This window comes from Ochotona princeps, chromosome 18 (genome assembly GCF_030435755.1).
Source record: "Ochotona princeps isolate mOchPri1 chromosome 18, mOchPri1.hap1, whole genome shotgun sequence".
In the NCBI taxonomy this organism is placed as follows: Eukaryota; Metazoa; Chordata; class Mammalia; order Lagomorpha; family Ochotonidae; genus Ochotona; species Ochotona princeps.
This window is the reverse complement of record NC_080849.1, coordinates 48513504-48538974: the sequence shown is the minus strand read 5'-3', so window position 1 is coordinate 48538974 and position 25471 is coordinate 48513504. Positions and strand designations below refer to the sequence as shown.

Below are 25471 nucleotides of genomic sequence, written 5' to 3'. Positions count from 1 at the left end.
GGGTTGGGTGTGGCCTGTGGGAGGGTTGTTTTATTATTTTTTAAACTCTCTAGGACTCTCATGTTCTAGCACCTGCTGGAACTGCCAGCCTGGAGGCCACACTGGAGCCACTGGCGCTAACCAAACCCTCTCTGGATTTCCTGGGAGAACCTCTCCTAATAACCACACATCTCACAGAGGCGCAGGTTCTTAGAAGCCTCTGGCATGATTCCCAGTAGAAACACTGAATCATGTAATACTAGTGCACCTTGGCTAGGTGGGAAGAAGTCTGGATTTGTAGCTTTTGGCAATTTCCACAGGTAAATACTTTCACAATGGGATGACTTCAAATAACCAATGGGCACTCTAGAGAGACATAAGCTCAGAAAACATCTGACAGTTAACAGTGGGCTCTCTCTAGAGAGGTAAGCCACATGAACCCATCCCACCCAGCTGGCTTTTCTTCCCTTTTTGGGCAGGTGGCAGTCCCAACTCTAGGGTCAATGCTTATCTTCCTAACAGTAACACTGCCTGCTGTAATGGGCTCCCGCACACTTTAAACTTACCCCTCAAACATCTTTGTCGATAGTATTCAGAGGCAGTGCCTTCGGGAGGTGACTAAGGGTAGATGATGACATTGCTGGATTTGTTAAGGGGAAGGGATATCTGAGCTGGCAGCTGGCTTGGTCCTGCCATGGAATGCCCCGCACCAGGTGATGCCAAAGCCCGAGGCTGATGCCATGCTCCTTGGATTTCCTAGTTGCCAGAACCAGGAGCCAAGTCAACTACTGTACTCTACAAGTTACCTGCTGTTACAGCAACAGAAAACAAAGCAAGATGCCACTCAGATGCTGTAAGTATCTACTTTGTTTCCTAGAAAACCAACTGAGCCTCCAAAAGGTACCCACCAGGCAGTCCCTTCCCCTCCAGACCTTACTTCTCTTCCAGCAGTACTTAAACAAGACAGGGAGTGGGAGGGTGAGAGCTCATGGTGGGGTCCCGACTGCTCCATGGGGCACTTACAAGCAGTGCACGACTGTGCGGCCTTCCCCACCATTGTACTCCTCCTGCCACTTGTCCACTTGGCGGATGAGCTTCAGGAAGGAGCGCTTGGACACGGGCGTATCCCTGTACATCGGCCAGCCCAGGAACTGGAACTGCTGCACCATCCGGTATCCATCTTGGGGCTGTGGAGTGGAGAGGAAACAGGTGGTATTCAAGTTCACAGACTTCATCATCTCATCAAAGGGCAGCCCTTGTTACCAGTACTGTAGGTGGCTCCGCCTGAGCTGCTACAACACACTTGGTGTCTGGAAGGACAGGCCAGATCAGAGCCATGGGGACTGTCCTATTTGGCAGAAGCCAAGTGAGAGAGAACACACAGCATGGCACTGTCTGTGCCTTCAGTGGGAAACTGGCCTCACTTTCATCACAGGTGAGTTAAGAGTAAAGGATGCTAATCCGGAGATGTTTGTGGGTTCTGTGGGAGCAGAGATGATACTCTGCTTCCCTGTGCATCTGACAGGCTTTTGATTACCAACAGCCACTTACTCTTAAGTCAGGACTACACTGAACTGCAGGATTCAAAGTGGTACCCAGCTCACATTAGGAGCCAGGCAGTGGCTTGAATTTGGCCATGACTGAGTCACTTGGACTGAGTGGCCACAGCTTCTCACTCTCCTTACCAACTGGCTCGCTGCACTGGCTGCTCCATCCCCAGCCTCTCCTCTGCCTTCCCCACCCTGTCTTCCAGCTGTCTTGCTGATGGAAACCCTCAAGCACAGACTCTGGGTTCCTGTCTCTTTTCTGTCACTTGATGACTTCATTCTGCTGTGGTTTGGAGCATCGCCAGCATTTGAGAAAGTTATAGATGTCTACCAGAGATCACTTGTACCTCACCCTCACCTATCTGATATTTTCATTTAGGTGTCTAGCAGTCATCACAAACCAACATGTCCACAGCTGAACCTTAGATCCTGTCTCCATGCAGAGACCCTACCCCCAACTACCTGGTTATACCCATGGCCTTTCACAATGCACTTACTGTCCATTCTACTGACGGAGTTCTCTGGAGAGGAATCTATTCAGTGCTTTGCAAGGCAGAGGGAGAGAATATTCCAAACCCCAAGAGCAGTGACTGACCTGGAGTGGGAACCCTCCATTTCAATGGATGATAAGAGAGTGAAGCCACAGCAACAGGTGCTATGGGCCCTGCCTCTTACCCTCGCTGCGTTATAAATCCGGAATATCCTGCTGATGATGTCCTCTTCCAGATCAGCAGACACGAATTCCACCTGGATGGGGCCGTGCCTGTGCACTCCATTTTCTGGCCAGTACTGTGGACACAACTGGATGCAAAATACAGAAACACAAAGTGAACCAATAAGCATGAATTTCATCCTTACAGTTTAGATGGACATCAGTGTTGCACTCTGTAACCCCTACAGACTCCTTTCACTTTCTTTCCTTCCAAAGAGAAGACTTTATAACTTTCCTGTAGGCTGTCTTAGCTCCATCTATCCTCCTCCTAGGCCTTTTTTTTTTCATTGTCTCAAAAAGCATCTTTTTAAAAAGATTTATTTATTTTTATTGGAAAGTCAGATCTACAGAGAGAAGGAGATTCAGAGAGAAAGATCTTCCATCGGCTGGTTCACTCCCCAGGTGGCCGCTATAGCCAGAACTGAAGCCCGGAGCTTCTTCTGGCTCTCCCATATGGGTGCAGGGTCCCAAGGCTTTGGGCCACCCTCCACTGCTTTCCCAGGCCACCAGCAGGGAGCTGGATGGGAAGTGGAGCAGCCGGATTAGAACCAGTGCCATATGGTATCCTGGTATTTGCAAGGTGAGGACTTTAGCCACTAGGCTACTATACCAAGCCCAAAAAAGCATCTTTTAGCTACAAACCAGTACAGTTTTCCAAGGAGGACTTCAGGAGGCCACTTAGCACTTCCCTTTTAAAATTCTATTTTGAGTGGGGAAAGGAATCCTTAGCAGGTTTTGGAGGACAAGCACCCTCCGCTAGCTGGTCCTGCATGGCAAGTTGTAATCATTTCTGGGAATCAGGCCACTTTGGGGCAATCCTGAAGATTGGTAACAGTGATGGGTTACAGTGTCATGCTGGTCCAAACCCTCCTAGCATGAGTCCAGGAAAGTCCATATAAAACAGTAAATGATTTGCTGTTTTACCTGGAAGTGGCTTTATATAATTAAAAATGTAATTCCTTAGAGTCTCAACCTGAAGGTATTGGCGATACCAGGTACGCACACTTTTGACCAAATGTTAACACACACTGGAGAGGCAGGATTGGCACTGCATTTGCCACCAGCTCATAAAATACCTAAACTTGGAGACAAGTGGGTGTGAATAACTTCTAAGAAATTTTTTTTTTCAAAACCTGTCCTTAAATCTTTGAAACTTTAATAGGCATTTCAAGTTTGAAATTAAATTTCCTTTGTGATTTTGTTGAGTGATTTTTTTTTGAGTATGGTTTAACTTTCGCCTTTTTCATTTAGCCGAGAGACTGGTGGCATATGGTGAAATGAAAGGGGTACAATTCATTATTTTATAACCTGTTTCTGTTGGGCCAAGAGTGGATGAAAAACACATCACCTCATTTGGAGCAAAATGAAGTTATCACAAAAGGAGAACCCAATGGTTGAATTTCTTTTCGTTTGATGGCTTTTATTTTCCAAAGGATCTCAAAATCTCATTGTCAAAGGTCACAGAGGTTGATTTATATCTCAGATTGCAAGGTAAGCTTTCAGTGAACAGTGAGTCAACCAAAATAGCCATCCCTCTGTCCAATCTAAAGAAACTAAAGGTTTGAACTTGATGGTGAAGAATGAAACACGCAATGACTAAGTGAAGTTTTATGTCAGCTGTGCCTGTGGTATTTTCGACATCACATTAATTTATTTTAAAACGATGCTTTTATGAAAGTTTCCTTTCCTCAACAGCACTCACTGGTGGCAAGATATTAATGGGCCTTGGCAAATGACACCAAGCTGATGTTTATTTTCTTTCTGGAACCCATGGGTAGCCACTGTTAACAATAAAAAGGCACCATGATGGGAAACTGAGACGGTAGTAAAAATCACACCATGTACCTTGGAACCGTTGTGCCCATTTTTCTCCTGGCTGATTCAGGTTTTTTTTTTTTTTTCTGTTTGCTGTCAGTTCAAGTGCCTGATCAAGAACTTGTCACTTATAACAAAGAAGTATGAATGGCCTGAGCTGGCGCCTGGCTCTTGGCATACCACATGCTACATTCTGCCCAAGGAAACTGTGTAGAAAATGGCTTAAATGGTGCATAACACGTCCATGAACCAGACCTATAAATACTTAAAATAGCTGAGTGCTAGTCTTGTACAGTTACAAAACCTTTAAGTTCAAATGCTCGCATTAGTGTTTGCTAAATGGCTGACTCCTGGGAGCCTCCCTTCTCTCACGCTGAACCTCGGCAGCATTTATGCAATAGAAATGCAACCTTTTTGTCTCTCCTACCGCCGGTCAGCCAAAACTTGGTGGGAGTCCAGATCACTTGGGTGAAGGATGCAACTTTAGAATCCAAGCGCTCTTGTTCCAAAAGTACACACTGGAATCAAAACAGTCTACCACTGCATTTCAGTATTCATGGTAGGAAGAATGACAAATTCTTTATCCTGAACTCTCTGTGGCTAAGGAATCTCAAATGAGTGGGATTTAGCTCATGGCGCCGGCAGTTAGAAACTCGGGATCTTGGGTTCTATTCCAAGCAGGGCTCTGGAGTGGCCTGAGGGGCAGGGTTTGCTATCGCCCCATTTGGCTGCAGTTCAGCTTTTGAAACGGGTTGGTGGGGAGGAACTGTAAAGTTTTTAAGCTGCTTAAGCCAAGAGGACCAGAAAGAAGTCAAGGTTACCACTGTTATTTCATTAACTAGCTATCACACAGTGGCTTCAACATAAGGAACAACCATACATAACTGAATTAACACCCTTGTCATTTGTGGGAGATGGATGGCAGAAACCTGGATTTTTGGAAGGAAACATTTGTCCAGCAGGGATGCTGAAATTCTTTGGACCTTTTGTTGTTGTTTAAGAATTGGTCTCCTCCAGATAGGGCATTAACTCCATTCTGCAGCAAGCTCATTCTGAAAGTACACGAAGCGCAAGCTTCCCATAATGCCCTCTGCGGCCGCGAGACTAACTTCAGCTTGCACAGGACACTGCTAATGTTGACTTGGCAGGCCCCCTACTCCCATGACTAGTGCCAGGTCATTTATGTCCTCTTCTCTTTTGCTGTTTCAGAAGAGCTACGCAAAAGCCCCATTTATCACCCTCAGCTTCTTTTATCTCCAAGTTCCCCTTTTATCTCTTTTTAACACCTCCACCTAGGAGCTGACAAAATTAACTGCTCTCTTTAAACTTGCTTGCCTTCTCACCCTCCCCTAGCATGATGCAGATGCACTCCGCTTGCAGGCTCCAGGGAAGCCGACAGGATGCACAGACCCTCTTCCCTCCAGGGACAGGATCCAGGGCTGCAGCCACGGCCAACACCCTTTTCCCTGTCTGTGGGTTTGCATGCTCTGCTCTTGGATCTGTGCTGTTCAGGCTGCCGTTCAGCTGTGACTCTGTCAGTGACCACAGATTCATCCACCTAGGGGAGAGCCCCATTTACCACCCTCTGTTGGCACTTCCACCATTGACAGCTGCAGCTTCTCTGTTCGGTTTGCCCTGACTTGCAGTACTAGCCCCTAATTCCTCCCAATTTTTAATACTTGTTTTTCAACATCCCTGGTTCTCACTCTTCAAGTGGAAATGGTGACTCAGCTCAGGGCCTGCAAGTCTGAGGATGTAAACAAAGCACCCAAGGCCTTGACCCTGGCACAGGATCTCTGCCTGCAGGAATTCCCCGGTTTTACCTGGGCAGGATCCACATCGTTCAGCATAACTACCGACGTGCAGTGATAATCCAGGGCCAGTCTCCAGAAGTCTTTGACTGTGTTTGGCAAAGGATGCTGGGTGACTATAAAGGCTGAAGGCTGTTTGTAGCTCTGCAAACACACGCAAGAAAAAGCCAAATATATTCAGGAAAACGTGAAGAGAGGAAACTCAGTTACACTGTGCACATAGAAGCGTGTAGCACAAAACATTGGGCATATTTAACAACTGCTAAATTCTATTACTTATCAACACCAACATAGACTGATTAACCTATCGGCAGAATAACTGTGAGAATCAGTGTTTGCTTTGATACCAAGAGAACTTAGTATGCACCTCTTACTATTTTTTTTTAAATTTCCGATAGGAAGGCAATATCAAGTCTATATAATTATTTTAACCTTTACCTTATCTTAAAATTAGGCATAATTAAAACAGCTGCTTTTTCCTGAAACTTGCTTGATTGTCATTTCTAAGTAGGACAGGTACTAACTCCTGCCAAATGACACATATCCACCTTGACTGCTCCGTAGGGCTTCACACAGTGCTCTAGGAGACCATACAAACAGAACTAAAACTTCCATATTAGGACAGAAAGTATTCATTGACTTATTCTCAACAACTGAATAAGAAGAGATAAGCAGACTGACAGAAAATAATGAGTTATGTTTTTCTCCATGTGAGTAACTGCCTAAATGAGGAAGAAAAGGAATTTAAATAATTCTGCAATAATTCTGTCCCATATCTTTGTGACTCTGGTGCTGTCACGTGCTCTCCAACAATGGGCTAAAAGCTTTGGTGCTGAGAATAATAATGACATGTTTCCTGGACCAAGACTTCCCAAATGAGAGTTTGTGAGAGACCAAGAAGGTTCGCCGTGGTACCAAACCACAAGGGATCTCAAATACAGTGTTTGTTTTTTTTTTGAAAAATTGATAAATTACATATTTCAAAAACATTCATGGCAAATGGAAGTACAGGATAATTTTATTTTTGTGCAAAACATTTTGAAACCCATGCATAGTTTTTCACTATATGCATTTGCATGAAGTTTTTTTTTTTTCAAAGATTTACTTGAAAGGCAGAATTACAGAGAGGGAGGGAGAGATTTTCCACCTGCTAGTGTACCCGTCAAATGGCTACAGCAGCTAGGGCTGGTCTAGGTGCAGGGTCCAAAATGGAGTCCCCTGCTGACCTTCTAGGTGCATTCATAAGGAGCTGGAATAAATGTGGAGTAGCTGGGACTTGAACCTGCACTTATGTGGGATGCTGACCTTCTGGGGAGCAGCTTAACCTGCCAAAGCCCTCCATAAATGTGTAAAGACCCTCCTAATATGCATGGACTTCAAAATCTGTACCGAAACAAATATGTCCTTTATTTCTACTTCCATGAACTTGCTAACGTAGCCCTTAGAAGGTGATGGATGAGCAGCGGGTGCGTGCCCCTGGTACCCCGCCCTTGCCAGCGGCTCCTCAGGAGCAGCTTACGTCCATGAGGGCAGCGTTGATGTAGTTGCTGCTCTCCCCGTCGATGGTGATGAGGAAGGGCAGGCAGCGGTCTGGGGGCAGGATGTCCATACAGCGGTTCTTCTCGTGGTTCCGGGGCAGCAGTGCGATGCTGCAGTCTTCCACACGCAGCGTCGGCGTCACCATGTTTAGTGTCTGCAAGACAGAAAGGAGGCATAAGTGACAAGATTTGGAAGAAACTGAAAAAGAAGAGACAAGTGAATAAACAAACACCCAGGGGGCCAGCTGGCTGTTCAGAGGACGCAAAATCCTTAGCTTCTTGATCCTCAAGAGAGACTTGATAGTCTGCTAGAAAAACCTACAGGATGCGCTGAAAGCTTGCCTCGGGTCATTAAAAGATGAAGAGAATGCTCTCAAAAACCTTCCAGTTAAACGTACAGGCAGAAGCCAAATTCTAGGAGGGATTTTATGATCTTGAAAGGAAGTATACTGTTTTTTTATTAGCCGCTATTTGATAAATGATGTGAACTCACTTGCGCAATTGATGAACCTGCGGATGGAGCATTCGAGTGGAAATCAGCTGAGGAGGAGGACATTTGGGAGGGGGTGAAGGAAAAGGCCAGGGCTGAAGATGAGACAAGGGAAGAAGAAAAAGAAGACCCTGAAGCCGCTCGGAATTTAGTCGGCCCTCTCCAGGAACCGGTCCCGCAGTCCCCGGACAGCACCAAGGTTCTGTGAACCATGTCGCCCGATCTCCCTGTGAGTGCAGGGCTGCTTTCCTAAATGAAGTGCTCACAAAGATACACAAGATGAGACCAGAACAAGACGATTCGGAGCCCTCTTCGATTTGAGATGTCAGGCTGTAGGCGTGCCAGGTAGTTTGAAAACGAGCAAAGAATGTCACTTTGAAACCCATTAAGTACCAGCAAAAACACCAGGGACCAGGAGCAGTTAGAGCTGTGACAGTTCCCTACAATTCTTAAGTATTTTTGGTACCTCCAGTGAAAAGTGGGATGATGATACTGAGGCTAGCCTCGCTGTGCACTTGGAAACTGGTCACACTTTATGATATGAACATGTAACCCCAAGCTCCATGTTCTACTTCACCTTCACTGAAGGCGGTGATGAGGAGCAGGAAGGGGAGGGGAAACCGACCTGGAGGATGACGTCAAAAAAGATCGAAACCCACAAAATGAAAACAACAGGGAAACCCGGTGGGTGATCTGCTTCTCTGGAAGAAATGAATTCACATCGTGTGACCAGTCTGTCTCCAGTTGTTGTTATTTCACGTTACAGTTGACCAGAGGAAACTAAAACTGCAGAGCAAAAACTGAGGAAAGAGCAGGGAGAAACTCCTGTTTCACATTAAATAAAACACAATTACAAGAGACAGCAAGACAGGCAGCCTTGGAAATGAATGGCCTGGTTATACATTTGTCTTACCTTCAGAATGTATTTCTTTTCAAAGTTATTTCTTTTCATTTTTAATTGAAAAGCAGAGACAGAAAAGAGGAAAACCCTCCATTCCCTGGTTCACTCTCCAAATGTCTGCAATTACTGGAACGGGGCAGGATCAGACGGGAGGCTCATCCATCTGGGTCCCACATGCCTGGCAGGGATCTGAGTTATCACTTGCTGCTTCCCAGGGTATGCACTGATAGGAAGCTGGGACTGGGAGTGGAGACTCCAACCCAGGCAGTCAGATAAGGGAAGCAAGCATTTGGCTCACCATTCAGTGAGTCAAATGCTGATTCTCACGCAGCTGCTGACAACACGGTCCCTTCCCCCAGTAGCTCCCTGCAGTTACAGTTCATTAAAACATGCAGAGTGACTAGGTAAAGAACAGGAGGGGATCTCCCACCTACTGGTTCAATGTCCATATGGATGCAATGGTCAGTTTGAGGCCAAGCTGAGGCCAGGAGCTAGGGACTCCATCTGGGTCTCCCCAGGAACTGGGAACTTAGGCCACACTGGACTACTTTCCCAGGAGAATCAGCAGGAAGCTGGATCAAAAGCAGAGTAGCAGTGACTCAAACAAAGGAAGTTTTATTAAGAGATGCTGGTTTGGTAAACAGCAGCATCATCTGCTGTGTCATGGTGCCTGCTCCTGGAGTTAGATTTTTATTTCTCTTGTCTGCATTTTTGTTCACAGACAGTGCCCTTTCCGCATACAGGCCACAGGGAGAGGCCCAGGGCACTCCATGTGGCATGCTGGTGTCTCAAGCCACAGTGCTCACACCTGAGCTATTTCTGAAGGAGCAAATGACAGCTGGTTATGCTTTCCCCGTAGCATAACTTACCCGGAACTCCTCTTTGATCTGACTTGAATTTGTCTGTGGATCCAGTTTGTTCATGTCATAGTAGAGAGACCTGACTTGGGAGGCAGGGACAGATGTGTCTCCACAAAGACAGGCTTCCAGGATGGCGTCATGGATGAACACGTACTGCTCCTGGAGAAGCAGAGGGAACGAATTAGTGCCAGAGAGCCACACAGGCCCTGAGAGGTCGAGGAGGGAACACAGGACCAGTATTAGCCATTGCCAAGCTAATGGAGAAAGTGCATTCTCCAAGACTGAAGCACTGAACGGATGTAAGATGGAATGATGCGAGATTGGTGCAAGGTGATGCTTTCCAGCATCAGTCACCCTGTTCCTCGTGTTGGACAAGCAGTGTGTTAGCTCACCGGCTGTGAGTATGGCCTGTGTGTTAGCAGACCAGCTCTGAGTACAGCCAGTGAGTTAGCTGGCTATGAGAAGCAGCATAAACAGAGGAAGAGACAAACACGGCATCTGCTTGAACTACAGGTGGATCTAAACCCGAACAGACACCGAAACAAAGCAGAACAAGTTCTGGAAACTATGGCTGGCCAACACACCTCTGTGAGTCTGAACTTAATGCTACTTCCAATGAAGAAGCAGAAGAATTTTATCTACCAGTACTAAAAGGTTTGCTGACCCAATGAGGAGTGCAAAGCAGGTCCATGGAGACTTAACATCCTCAGGAAGACAGACAGATATGAATAATTGGAACTATTTGTTTCAGAGTATTGATAATTGGTGATTGGATTCAGGGACACAGAGGAGAGTTCTCATAAGTGTGTACAGTGAACCCACCATTACAGATGGCTTCTCCAATTCCAACCGGACATGGACTTGTCACACAAGTAACCATGCAAGTTTTACTATAGTTATTATTGATCTCTACATGAGATACTTTTTAAACATATTTGTTTATTTCTGGGCCCGGCAGCATGGCCTAGTGGCTAAAGTCCTCGCCTTGAACACGCGGGGATCCCATATGGGCGCCGGTTCTAATCCCAGCAGCCCCACTTCCCATCCAGCTCCCTGATTGTGGCCTGGGAAAGCAGTTGAGGACGGCCAAGGATTTGGGACCCTGTACCCGCGTGGGAGATCTGGAAGAAGTTCCTGGTTCCCGGCTTCGGATCGGCACAGCAGTGGCCATTGCGGTCACTTGGGGAGTGAATCATCAGACGGAAGATCTTCCTCTCTGCCTCTCCTCACTGTGTATCTGACTTTGTAATAAAAACAAATAAATCTTTAAAAAAATATTTGTTTATTTCAAGGTTAGAGTTACAGAAAGAGAGACACACATAGAGCTTCCATCTGCTGGGTCACCCCCAAGGGACGTAGCCGGATTGGATTGAAACCAGGAGCCTGGCTCATTCGGGTCTCCCACAGAGATGTAGAGGCCCAAGTACTTGTGACATCTTTTACTGTTTTTCCTAGGAACATGAGTAGGGAGCTAGCTGGCTTGGAAGTGTAACAGTTGAGATGTGAAATGGCACCCGAATGGGATGCTGGTACCACAGACAGTGGCTTTGCTGGCTATGCCACAATGTTGACCCCACATGAAATATTTAAAATGTCCCTTATTAATGTCACTATCTTTCAACATTTTCATTTACATTTTTGAGAGGGAAGGACAGGCAACCCATTTGCTGGTTCAATCCCCAAACTAGGGTCTATCGCATGGGAGGCCATGACCCAAGTAGTTGAGTACCTATTGCTGCTACTTCCTGGGATTTGCATCAACAGAGGTAGGAACTGGGATTGGAACCTACGCTCTGATGTAGGGTGGGAATATCCAAACAACATCCCAATGCCCACTGCTGTTTATTTAACTTCTACATATGAGTAGATTATCAAACACAACTCTCTTCTGATAAAACATGCTTCTAAGGAAGAAAGCAGCTCTTTACTAAGGTATTGAAGATTTCTCTGCACACCCCTCCTAAAACTGTTCTGCACCTCAACTGTTGACATATGGCTTGTTAGAGTTATAAGTCAGTTTAGACTATCCTAAAATCTGCCAAGCTCAGCAAAATTATGCTTCAACATTATAAACTGCTAAATACTTAAATGAAAATAGACATGAGACAGCTGAATAGTGCCCTATAGCCATTTTAAGGTGTATAGAAGCCGGTTCTGTGTATAAACTAAAATTGAAATGTCAACGAAGTAGTCATAGGATGTGGTTAAGAACTTGAGTTTTTTAACAGATTGGTTACTCGATACCATGTCAAATAATTCCATAATGTTGTAAATTGTTGCTGATGTTATGTTGTGGCTTTAAGTTGATCAGGATGATACTCTGCCAGCTCTGCCTTCAGACCAGTGATGGTCTTCCCAAGAAACCGTTGAATTTATCTGGACAATCAGATGCTGGACTCTATGCTTTGTATATGCTTGCAATGAAAGAATCTTGGCTGAATTTGAACTGTAATACTGCAACAAAGTAGAGGAATCCATCATGGGTGGAGGACGCGGGGAGGGGATGGGGGAATCCCAGAGTCTACGAAGCTGTCACATTATGCAATGTAATGAATAATAAAAAAGAATATATAAAACTAACTAACTAACTAAATAAATAAATAGAAAGCAAATGAGAAACTGGGCATGGCAATATTTGGTCGGCAATCATGGATATTAAAAAAAATAAACAAGGAGCAGGCATTTAGCCTAGCTCTTCAGACACACACATTCTATAGCGCATTGGTTGGAGTGGACTCCCTGCTTCACCTCCTAACTCCATCTTCCATCAAGGCACACTCTGGAGGTCACAGATGATTACTCACGGGATTGGATCCCTACACCACAAGTGGGAGACCCAGTTCCCAACTGTGGTTGGGTCCAGTCCTTGCCACTGAGGGCACTGGAGTGAACCAGCAAACCAACGGGACCTTTCCTGTACGTGTGCATCTCTGTCTCTCCTTCTCTCTGTCTCTCCTCGCCTCCTCCCGCCCCCCAATACTGCATTACCTTTGGAACAAAACATTCTCTATTCTTAAAAAAGAAAGAGACCCTGAAGTGGCATTTACAGCTCCATTAAATTTTTATTGTAGCTAAAAAAAAAAAAAAGTCATGTTTCACAGTAGCTTTTGTCAACTTGAATGCACAATGCAAATGTAGGGCATTCTTATTCTTCAGTCTATTTCAGGAATCATTTTCTAGGTGGTGTGTTATAATGCTTACTTAAGCCTATCAAATATCAGTAAAAAAATATGGATGTCCAAGGGGCAAGATGTAAAACTTCTTGGTAATTTAAATTCTCAACATGGCTCAAGTTGCATGGATAGCATGACTGGTGGGGGAGCTGAGCACCTGTACCAAGTGGGCAGATCTCTAAGACAGCGAATCACTGGCAGCATTTTCAGGGGCAGGAGTCTGCTGTGCTTCCTAGTTCCCCTGGAGATGAATAAAATGTTCAGAGGTGCCCTCAAAGCACTTGGCAAATGCCCGGCAATTCTCAGGAGTGGTCTTGCTCTGGTTCCCAGCTAGTTTAAGACAGAGGGGCATGTGAGAAAACAGTCTTTCAACCCAGAATGTGTAATGCAGAGACTCTACTGGGTCTCTCGACACAGGAAATTACACAGACGGAGGCTTGGGACTACCGACACCATCACTTGGCACACTCCTGTTTGTCTTGTTTACGGAAGGATAAACACAAAGGGGGAAGGAGGCAGGTGTGTCGCCTGTGTCTTGTGAGAGTTTTGCAGAGCTAGTGGGTGAGATTTCTTCTGACCATGGCTCCAGGAGGTGGGGATGAAGACCGGGTCGAGGCCCTAGGGTGGACGGTGGGCTACACTACCTCTGTTTGCACCATGTTCACCCTCCGCGACCGCAGCTCCCGCACGCAGTTGTAGATGTCCACCACTCCTTCCCTCTCGGCCATGTCCAACATGATGTCGATGACAATGAAACAGCCAGTCCTCCCCGCACCGGCACTGTGCGAAAAGAGGGTTCTGTGAGTCGAGGAGAAAGGGCCAGTGTGCAACTGCTGCTGCTTCCTTTCTGCACGTTTATGAAGGTGAAACTCACATGCCATCAACAGGTCCCTTCTAAAGTGTATGCACATCAGGCAAAGAGTACATTCAGCATTGTTTTCATCAACTGTCCCCTTCCCTCCAGGAGACCCCATCCCTATGCATCAGGGCACAAGGTTGGGAGCTCTGCTTACCTGCAGTGTACCACCAGAGGGCCGGCATTAGGTGGACTCTTGGATTTGACCTGCCGGACAAATCCCAGTAGGCCAGTGGCATGGTAGGGGACCCCGTGATCGGGCCAGCCAGTGAAGTGGAACTGTCTGATCTCGCGGATTTCGTGAACGCCTCTCTGCATTCAGGGGTCAGCCACAACACAGAAGAGAACAAGGGAACATAAATGATGAGTAAGAGCAGCTGAGGCCAGGCACAGCATCCTAAGTAGCAAGGCTAGAGGCCGGACACAGACTTGCTGGGGAGGAAGGTCCTTCTCAGGATGATCACACAACCCGGAAGGTTCATAGGCCTGGCTAAGATGTTTGTGCACGTGAAAGGGGAGTTGGTAAGTCTGGACAATGTGCTAATGTGCACGTACAACCACAGTAAAGGGATGGATGGATTTCTTTGGTTCTTTGAAATTTCCTCCTAAAAAGCAGACTGCATTGAAAAGTTTGTGCCAATTAATTTATGAAGTGTGTGGATGAGAGTCCGTACAGAAAGAACCACAGAACTGGGATCTGAAGAAATTATAGGACAGTTGCAGGCTCAATGCCAGCTATCAAAACACAAAACCCTTCTTTCTCATCTGCATCCTGCTACCCCTGTTTCCCACATACTTGAACAGGTACAGACACACACACACACACCATACTACACACTCATAAACTTCACTGGAAGAATGGATAGGGACTACATTCGGACTAGATAGGTCAGATAGCTTATTTTCACTTGCAGCTGAAATTTTCAGGTTTTATCCAATCTCTAGCCTGAAGGACCACAGTATCTAGGCCTGGTATGAGGGCTGCAGAGATCTGAAGACATTGTCTCCATCTTCCAGCGGCCAGCACTCTGCTATGGTGAAGGAGATGGAGACGCATAAGTCAAGGTGCGTTCTGGGAACTGAAGTGATTTTTGCTGAGTTGTGTAAGAAGGAGGGCTGCTTGATGCTGAACTGAAGGGAAGATAGAGGAGACTTTCTGGCTTGCTTTTCTTTTTATTTTATTCTGGTATGAATAATAACTAAGCTGATTTATTTGCCCACCAATACGAGTATGTATTAAAGATGATGTTCTAAAGCAAAAGTCTGTTTGAAAATAAAATGAATTTTAGATCAGGACAATATATAAACCTAAAAACAAATCTGACTTTTTCCCTTCTTTCTTTGGAAACTATTTACTGAGTCTCGTCTCTGCAGCAGGTGTAGGCCTTGATTTCAGACACACTGATCACCTTCACCATTGGTCACTGTTCGTGGTGCACAAAGAAGTTCACAATGTTTATGGGAGCCATCAGAGGCAACACTTACAGATTTAAGGTAAAATTTATCTGTTATCAATGTGCTGCTATGTCTTTGTTTAACATAGCATACATAAATGCTGGAAGCTTGCTTTTTTCTGTGAAAACACTTTGCTTAAGAGTTTAAGTATTAAGGAAATAAGCATTGTCAGGCATAGTCATCTGCTAACCGGGTTCTGTGATCTCAGGGTAATATTTACTAATCATCTAGGGAGTTACTAAGCGGTTGTCACTCTAGACATTGGGACATGGGGCCAGCCCCGGTCTCCATTAGAACAGAGGGGAGGGTGTGCCATTCACTCACCCTCCTCACTCCCAGGGGGCAACCCTGGATTTCCATGTGATGCCTCAGGCGGTGTGCTCTGACTTGGTGGCGATCACCTCACAGACTGGGAGAACTTACCAGCAACAGAGATGTTGCTGGGACTTCTTGACTTCAGCATGTTTAAGTCCTGAATCCCATCCATAATAAGATGGCCTCCCAACTCATCTCTAAGACTCCTTTTCGGAGCAAGGTAGATGTCAATATCCAGAATGCAGAAAACCTGTTCCTAAACCGCAACTCTCTAGTGTGTTCACTATTGAGAAGAGTAATCAAAGGAAATTTTCTTGAATCCACTGACACAGCCATTTTTCCTTTTACAGCCTAAGAATAAGTTTAGTGGTGAAAATTACAGATCTGATCAGTAATCACATTCCAAATATATTCCAAGTAAATGTTCAAGGTATATTTTCCTTATGTCTCATTATAATAAGCATTTATTATAATTGTTAAAAAAAACCAACTACCACTCTGTTTTCCCATGTAACCTAATGGGAAAGAATTAAAGTTATACAATGGTACACACAGTCCAAAATATGTACTTAGTCAATGCTGCAGAAGGAATACATCACCAACAACCCCCATATTCCTTGACACATTGGGAGCTTGCCTTTTCTGGGTAGACAGAATTCAGTGGTCACGGTCAACTGCCCTTCCTGCCAGCCTAAGTGAATCTACACTCTGCAGATGGTCTAGATACAGAGACTGGGAAACTGCCCTTCTCCGGGCACAATGGCCAGTATATGAAGTTACTCTGAGAAATTCATGGACAAATGGAATTAAAAGGGAAGTTTGTTTTTTCTTCAAACTTTTTGAAGTCTGTGCACACAAGAGAACTTCAGTAAGTTCACAGAAAGCATGTTATGGAAAGACTATGCAAGGAATTCAAATTGTCCCATAGTAAATTTATCGTTTCATTCTGTGTTCCCACACATTTTTGGAAGATTCCTAAGTTATGTAACATCTGTTTAGATTTAATCATCAAATCTGATTGAAAAGCAAGGGGCCAGTCAGATGCCAAACAGGAATTTCTCAGTTTCAAATCACAATGCAATCGTTGGATGAGCAGTCAAGTCCATCTTTCACCTGGATATACAATCTCAAAACAGAAACAGAAGTGCAGTAATCTCAAAATGCTTGCTCACCTGTTGTTTTCCTTTGCTTTTTAATGAGAAAGTTTAAAATCTGCCAGAAATGTTCTGCAGAAGTTCAATGATTTATTGTCCTTAAAGATTCCAGTTACCCAGTTAGAAAATCAATGACATGTCCCTGAGATCTCCCCACTGCAGTAATGAGCCCCTCGTCTATCCCTCCCTTCCACCAGCTCTTAACTGTTGTCTGAGAACCAAAACAGAGTATCTGTGCAGTTGGCAACGTAGAATAGCCTAATAAGAGGTTAAAAGGAACAAAGAAACAAACAAACCCTTCCTTTAGCAACAGAGATGCACTTCTAGCTTATTAGAAGGCTGACTAATATTCAAATAACTCCATAGCTACGTGACAGAGTTTGGATTTTTTTTTCCTAGAGAAAAAAAATATGGAGGGTCTTTTATCACTATCTGTATTAATGCAGTTATTCATGAGTGTTCTTGCCAGGAGCTATCCAAAAATTTTCCACGTGTTATTTTTTCCCCCAATCCTGCCTAAGAAGGAAAAAATTGACATCAAAGCGTGAGGTTCAGAACTTGAAGAATTGAGTCAACCAGAACTACAATTTCTTTGAAGTCTCCAAGCCTCCTGCCTGCTTATTAAAAAAGACAGGCTAAGAGAAAAAAAATGCTAAATAGTATGAGAACTAGATTAAAATAAAATCTTTTCAGCCCTGAGAGTCTACGACCAATTTGGATTTGCAAACCGGAAATAGCAGCTCAAAACATCGGGGTCAATTTATCAAGAAGCAGATGCTCTCATCGCCTTGACTTCCTAACACTGGTTTTGTTAATCCACAGTGGACATTTAGCTGCAGTGAGAACACAGAGTACACAGGAGAGCCAACAGCCAGCTGCCTAGCAGTCTGCTTACAGCCTGGACCTGCTATTATATTAAATGAGTGTAAGCAGAATAAATGAACAGCCAAACTGCTTGGTCCCGTGCAACTGTTCAGGCTCTGTTTCAGAACCTCAGTGCTTGATAGAAAAGTCTGTGGACCTCTGGAAGGCACAGTGCCTCCCAGTCACGTCACCTCCATCTTCCCCACAGCCTACCTGTGACACTTCTCTGGACGGACTGCAGTTGGCTTCACCTCCGGCCCCTCCCTATGTCAGCAGAAAGAGGGGGGATAAGGAAATTCCCTGTTATGCCCTACAGTGCTTCCCAAGCGAGGAGCCCCATCCATGCACATGGGATGAGGCAAGGGGGAACCACAGCACAGCATTCACTGACCCAACACCAGCAACTTCAAAAGGCTGACGTTAGGATGGGAGTGAGTATGAACGAATGCGCTGGCTCATGCAAGAGTGATCACTCGCTTAGGTTTCCAGGCTGGTCATTTTTCCCTGGAAAAGCCTCAGACCACAGCAACCTTTAGGCCTGAAAAGCCTCATGGATGTGAGGGAAGCCAGGAGAAGTTTGCACCCGTGTGCCAACAGCGATTACTGGGGAGCTTATCGTGGACATAACATGAACGAAAGTTATCCAACTGGAAGGGCAGGTATAAAAATGGAACAGACTTTGTTCTATGAACAGGGATGGCCAGAATGGTATCAACCAGGCCCAGAAGAAAAGGCAGACAAAAAGGAAACATTGATTTGGTTTCGTTACAAAGTGCAGCTTCGTATGAGATGGGAATGATGTACTTTAACGATGGCATCAAACCATTACAGAATTAGAGGGCAAGGTGCAGTCCTGAGAAGACACCAGAGAGCCCACCTGCGTTCAGGTACAATCACAGATACAGAATCCCAGAGGAAGCAATGGGGCAAGCACGGACACTTACCTTTTCAACAGCAAATGTTCTGATCACATATTCTGCCAGCAGTTCTGTTTCTATTAAGGTAACTTTGATGTCTTTGTATATCTCTGTGTCATCTGGCCAATATTTGCAGCATTTGACCTTCAGAAAACACAAAGGAAATTATGGGTTTAGGTTTTTTTGTTTCTGTTTTTAAGAGTTTCTTCAATGACGGGTCCCACTATGATTTACAGGATATAACTGGCACACAGAGACAAAAGTTAACCATAAATACAAGAGCAAGGTCTATTTTTTTTTAAGATCACCTTTTTCCTTCCTTTCCCTGAAAGAAAATAAAATTTGAGTTACAGGAGGAAATCTGACCAAAATGGCTTGAACTCATATTTATACCATAAGCACCATTTATAGGAACTATTCATTTCCTGTGCACCTCAACTTAGGGAATAGCCTAGAAAAATAAACAATAAAAGGAAGTGCACAAAATTTAAGCTTCTCTGAATCTTAAATTTCTTCTGGTTTCAGAAATTGAAAATGTTTGAGAAGGCGCAAGGAGAGCTTGAGAATCAACATGAAAGCTTAACGTTTTTCAGCAGAACGAAGTGGTGACATGGTCTTCCCATGTTAAAGCTTCAGACTCATCTTAATCAAAGTGAATTCAATAAATAAAACTTGATAAGAAAGACAGGCACACATATCTTTCCATATTATCTGAAGCCTCTGATAAAAGATTTCCCGGGAAGAGGAAATGTGTGAGCCTTGGCCCTGGCAGCCCAGTGGTTCCGCCATCGTGTAGTTCTTACAGAATTCAGCAAGTGCATGCGACAAGGCAAGCCCAGGGCAGAGGCTGGGCAGTACATGCCATCTTTGGGTTCTGTGTTTGGCCTCTTACGTCCCCTACATTCTCAGTAGTTCCAACCAATCCTGTCCCTGCTCTTCCAGGGATGGACTTCTGTAACTCTGGTCCTATTTCCTCAAGGAATTGAATCTTTTTGTAACTACTATGGGGATCTTTTCCCTTGGTGGTCCTTCCAGCATCTCAAAAACAACATGCCTCATACAAGGGGATTGCTTACTGTCAGATTCTCTTCTTGACTTCCACATTACTGCCAGTCATCTGTGCACAAAGCCTGGCCCTTCCTTCTCCAAAATTCAACCAGATGCCAACTCTAGGAACATCTTTGAAATTTGTAAAGGTAATTTTAACAACTGAATATGGATCTTGGTGCCCAAAATCTTTGAAATCCATACATCATTTTTCATAATATGCAATTTCTGTGAATTTTCTGCAAAGGCTGTTTGTATGCATAGCTCTCAGAAACAATTAAACATTTTACTTGAAAGGCAGAGTGAGAAAAAAAGAGCAGGAAAACAAGATTCTGTTAGTTGATTCACTCCCTAAATCCTGAAATGGCTGGGTTGGCAGAAGCCAAAGCTAGGAACCAAAACCTCAAACCAGGTCTCCCACATGGGCAACAGAAACCCAATTACTTGACCCATCACTACCGTCTACAAGATCTACGTGGGCAAAAAGCTGGAACCAAGGAGTAGGAGTCACAGATTACGTCCTAGTATTCTGATGTGGGATACTGGCGTCATAATCAGCAGCTTAACCATTAGGCTAAACACCTGACTCTCCAAATATTTTGTACCCAAATAAACACTTTTTAACTTCATCTTTATTTTATTTTTATTTACAAGGCAGAATCACAGAGACAGAGAGGTGTTCCATCCACTGGTTCACTGCCCGAATGGCTGCAATGACCAGAGCTGAGCTGATCTGGGTCCCACACGTGGATGCAGGAACCCAAGGACTCGGGTCATCCTCCACTGCACTCCCAGGCCTTAAGCAGAGAGCTCAATAAGAAGCGCAGCAGCCAGTACATGACTGGAACCCATATGGGATGCTGGTGCCACAGGCAGAGGCTTACTGTACTATGCCACAGTGCTGCCCCCTTCTACAAGCTTTTAAAAGTACTTTTGCATCTCTCAAATATGTTTTCCAGCTTTTAATTCTGTATGCCACAACTGAACCTCAGGCTCTATTCTCTTTTTGTTGGGCCATTCTATCCACATGTATTACTACTGGAAAAAGAAGCCTTCCTTAACTACTTACTTGCTCTGCTCAAGATTCTCCCATTTCTACTACTGTTGAATAGAAATTCTTTGGATTGGCATGTAAAGACCTTTTAAAACCTGCTCACAGCTAGCTTTATTTTTTACCACTTTCCTTCCTCTCCACTTACAAGTATTTTATACTCAAGGACAAACATAACCCACGATCCAACTCCTACACATGTGGTTCCTTCTTGGCAACTCTTTTTTCACCCATTTATTTCTTCCTAGCCGAAGAGCTCTTCTATTCTTGAAAGTATTTTCCTAATTGCCATCCCCTCCCCATCCCCTGAAGTTCTTCCTCCATACATATGAGATCTCTTTTTGATGCCCTGATGAAACATGCCAGTTCCAATGCTAGAATGAGATGGCTCCATTTTTAGAATGCCTGACACCTGCTTTTTGTCAGTTGGCATGGAGAAAGGTGTTGTTCGGCTTATTCCTGAAAATGCTCCTACACCCAGTTACTGTGTTCCATGCACAACCAACATGCAACATACAATACATGAAGAACTGAATTTCATGGAAGAAGTCAGAAGATCAATGTAGACGGGGAAAGTCTGCCCTGGGCAGGTTCATGGTACATTGTTGGCAGTGTGCTGTGTGATTGGTCTTTTTTTAGCTGCTCCTATATAAAACTTTCCAGCTGTTGATTCTGTGCAGTTCTAGGTATGTCTTGTAAGACATGAGCCAGATGGGCTAGGCATTGGAGGCTGGAGAGACAGGGAGAATTGGGATAAAGAAAGTGTTTTGTTAAGCTTTCAGTCTCTATTGGGATTTTCTTTTCTCATCATGGAGATATTATAAAAGGTCAACCTGGAAGGATCTTGGAGCTGGACATCATGGATACCCGTGCTGTCTCTAAAATAGGAGTGAGATGCCTATACTTCCTCCTTTCCTATGGGTAAACTATGTCTCAGTACATCATGTATATTTATGGAGATGTCTAATTTGACAATAATGACCTCACGTGTTTCACGTAGGACACTCTACTTCCACAACACTACTAACAGACATGCTTTCCGTGGCACATCCTGGGATCTCCTATGTGCTGGTGCTTTTACCTTTTGCTACTTCCATTACATAACCAGAAGGCAGCAGGTATAAAGCTACAGTAACAGTGCGTAGGCATGCTTTTAAAATTAAGTCATTATTGATGGAATGAATAAACAATTCAAAGTCCATTTATTTCTCTAAAAATCACTTCTGAGCAAAAACTATGCTCACACTTGCAACCTGTTATACTAGTCATGACTTAACTAATTAAAAAAATATTCTATCTAGGTGAGTCTTATCCATTAAAAGTGGCTCAATAACAGAAGACAAAGGGTGTAGGGCTTTCGGTGTGTCACTTATTTTAGACTCCTTTCCTTCTTGACCCTCAAATTTTTAATAAATATAGAAGCGAATATCTTGGAATCAGGGACAACAAATTCCCTGGACATTTGATGGCTCAGACTTTCATTTCCCTAAGAGCCAAACTCCCAAATCCCTTTGCTTGTTCAGACTCCACTAGAAATCTGATCCTGCCTGGCTGCTCCAAACCTTCCGCCCCACCCACTCTCCGGATGCAGACAGGCGACTCCTGACTAGCCCCCACCTACCCTCCCGCGCTGCCCTAACCGCCACTCCCTCGGCTTTGAACTTGACTGCGCTCTGAGTAGACAGGTGCAGCCGCCTTCCCGGAGCTCCGAAGGAATGGCATGAACGTAGTCTCTGAGGCACCGCTTGGCTCCGCGCTGAGTCCACTGCGGCGCTCGGTTGCCTCCAGCCAAAGCCCGCAATTGGAAGCACGGAAGCTAGGGCGCTTCCTTCCAGACGTGAGTGAGCCGGGCAAGCCGCCTCCCAGGCAGAAGCACCTGGCAGGGCGGGCCCAGAAGAGGCTGCGGATGCATTTCACATCCGGTCCTCCCCATCTCATTTCACAGAATATCCTGAAATGGCTTGCCACATCTGTTTTCAGCCTACTAAAAATCCTCTGAAATTGAGTTCCTTTTAACATCTTTTTAAATGCCTGGACTGCTGTCAGGTTATTATTTTGCTTTTTTGAAAAAAAAAAAAAACAAAGCAAAACAAACAACAACAACAACACCACAAGAGAACAACTCTGCTTTTTCTGTGCGGATGGAGGCTTCCCATGTCTGCAGGTGCTTCCTGTCCTCTGAGGTACCCATGTACAGAGGACTTGGTTGCAAGGAACAGAACCCAAACTTCTGGGTGTAACACCTGCCAGGCTTGGTCCTTCTGCAGCCCAGCGCTGCCTGCACAGCTTCTAGGAGAGCCTCCTATGCATCTTTGGCTGATGGAGCAACAGCCTCCAGGCCAGAAACTGACTGTCCATCAGGACTAACTACCTTGGTGCCCCAGTGCTGGTTCCATCCGGCCAGCAATCAAACAGGCAGTACCAAGCTCTGCTGCCTGCTTATTCCTGAGGGGGGGGTGGGGGGGGGGCTGCAGGAGTAGATGGTACAGTCCCAGCTCCAAAGGCATGAGGCTATTGGCTTTCAAATTCACAAACATGAGACAGCACAGAAGCAGTGCAATAAAAATATGTGTTATCAGCGGCCAGGTGATTCCCAGGCGCAATCAAGTCCGCAGACACTTAGGAGCTACAGTCAGAGTTGCCCCTAGGTTGGAGGCTCCCGATAGAGCTCAGGGCTACAGCAGTGATTCTCAAACGTCAGCAGGCATTAGGGTTTCCTAGAGGTCCAGAATAATGGGGTCTGAGAAGTTGCATTCTGAACAAGCTTCCCAGTGTTGCTGGTCTGTGAGCTATCTCCTAACCAACAGGGCTTTAGATAATACAGCCTGACTGTACATGTTGATGAGCATGGAGAAGTCACTGCTGTCTGCTCGGCTGCAGATACTTCATAAGGATACAGTATCTATCCAGAGGGCCCCAAGATTAAATCAGTGCTCCCTAAATCAAGCTGCATGTGTCCATCACATAGACAGCAAGTGAAAGGCTTAATATATTCCAAAACCCAGGCCACCTGCCAGGCCGATCCAATCAGGTTGAGGGTGGGCTAGGAGCATCCATTTGTTTCATGAAGTGCCTCCAGAAGATTCCAAAGTTTGGTAATCACTGGATTAAGTGACAGGATGAAGTGAAGGCGTCTGGCCAAGTGCATGGTTCATTGTATGTGTGTCAAAAAGCTAATTCTTATTCAGGGATAATTCTGTGATTTGTATTGTATGGAGGGAACTATAGGAGTTCAGAGGGCAAGAAGTCCACCAAAGGCCTAAAGAGTGACGGGCTGTGCTCTTACGATTGTGTCTGTTGATGCTGGTGGACAGAAAAATAAAAGGAACCCCAGCCCCCTGCTCCCTGTTTCGCACAACTTATTCCAGGCATGGGGAGGACCTGAGAGAGGCTGGCACCACCTTCCTCCCATCAATATGCTTTGATTTTTCCCCCCAGCAGATATTAGGAAATAGTGCCTCTGGGAGGGTGGGAGGGATATATATCAAATCGAGTGGTGAGGGATTGGGCTTTGTTTTCAAGGTCACTGCAAAACTCCCTGCCCAGTGCCCTTCCTGCTCTGAACATTAGGTCCTAAACGGCTGGCTTCTATGGCCTCATTTGGCAGCTCACGGGGAGCCAATGACCTGCAAGGAGGGCCAGGGTGGGTCTACGCTTTCTCCTACTCTAAAAGGCCGAATTGGAAGGCGGGCCCAAAGGCTTCACCAGATACTACATCTGATGGTAGGGATGGCGGGGTGCAAGTAGGGCTCTGGGTCTGTAGGAGCAATGACTTCTCTCTCTGGATGGAGGGTTTCCACATCCAGAACAGGCAACAAATAGAGTCTTGAATTTATTTAGCTGCCCTGCCTCTCGGAGGACAGAAGAGAAGATGGGGCTGGAGGAAGAACAGAATACACACTACACAGCCGCCATTAAGTGGCTCAATCCTGCTGGACCCTCCTAAAAGCATGACTCTCCCAGGTGACAGGAAGGAGCCTGGAGCATGACTGAGGGTCTGTTCATGTGCACTGTGCAAAGGTACAGGATTCATTTCACTAAGAAAACCATGACTGAGAAATGGAATGGGCAGTTCTGAAGACTGAGAGCATCCATTAAATGTGATCAAGCAACTCCAACCTTAAAGGAATAGAAGGGCAGAAGAAGAAAAAAGGCGGTCGTAAGTTTTGACTTGTCAAGTTTGCAACGGATTTCTTTTTTTTGCTTTGCAAGGAGACATCCACACAAAGTGGAGTGCCTGCACTTCTATTAATAGCTGTGTGTGGGGCCTGCAGCACACAGCTTTGCTGCAGCTCCTGGAACAGAAACACATCACCACGCTGAGTCCCGCCTGCAGCACATGCCAGCTTTGTTTCCAAAGAACACAGTCAGTGGATCCAAGCTAATTTTTTTTTTCACAGAGGGTTCCCAGGAGCAAAAATGTTCAGTCATTTCAAGAGCTTGAATATGCAGCTTGCTTTGCTTCCAGAGTAATGGAATCATAAAGATAGGCACTTGTTCTTGTTCATTTAACTTGTGATACCACAGCAAGTGACTTACCCTCTCCGAGCCTCAGTTTATCCATCAACGTGATGGGATGATATCCTTAGGGAGGGTGTAATAGTGAAATAGGATATCCATATATATATATGGATATTATATGTATATGTTATGTATATGTGTATATACATATGTGTGTATATGTTGCCCAGTGCTGTGCCTCAACAGGCTAATTCTCCACCTGCTATTGTTGGCATCCCATATAGATGCCAGTTCTCATCCTGGCTACTTCACCTTGGATCTAGCTCCCTGTTTACAAACTGGGAAAGCAGTAGAGGATGGCCCAAGTCCTTGGGCCCCTGCACCAATGTGGAAAATCCAGATGAGGTTCATGGCTCCTGCCTTCAGATGGGCTCAGCCGTGGCCACTGTGGCCATTTGGGAATAAACCAGTGGATGGAAGATCTCTCTCTGTCTCTTTCAAATAAAAATAAACATTAATATATAT

The 25471-nt window shown here is 45.1% G+C and overlaps 1 protein-coding gene across 4 annotated transcripts in view; it reads right to left on the bottom strand.

The window, feature by feature from the left end:
• The window catches only part of PTPRM (protein tyrosine phosphatase receptor type M), a 787515-nt gene that overhangs the window by 14322 nt on the left and 747722 nt on the right, over positions 1-25471 (bottom strand). For 2 of the 4 annotated variants that reach the window (XM_058676819.1, XM_058676820.1), the window contains 9 exons: positions 18415-18531; positions 17684-17734; positions 13840-13994; positions 13471-13606; positions 9663-9812; positions 7384-7557; positions 5877-6008; positions 2202-2327; positions 1003-1166 (listed from right to left, as the gene is read on the bottom strand). In XM_058676819.1, the coding sequence (XP_058532802.1) occupies positions 1003-1166; positions 2202-2327; positions 5877-6008; positions 7384-7557; positions 9663-9812; positions 13471-13606; positions 13840-13994; positions 17684-17734; positions 18415-18531 (1205 nt within the window). The remainder of the gene's footprint in view (positions 1-1002; positions 1167-2201; positions 2328-5876; positions 6009-7383; positions 7558-9662; positions 9813-13470; positions 13607-13839; positions 13995-17683; positions 17735-18414; positions 18532-25471) is intronic. The other 2 variants (XM_058676821.1, XM_058676822.1) reach the window with 1 other exon arrangement.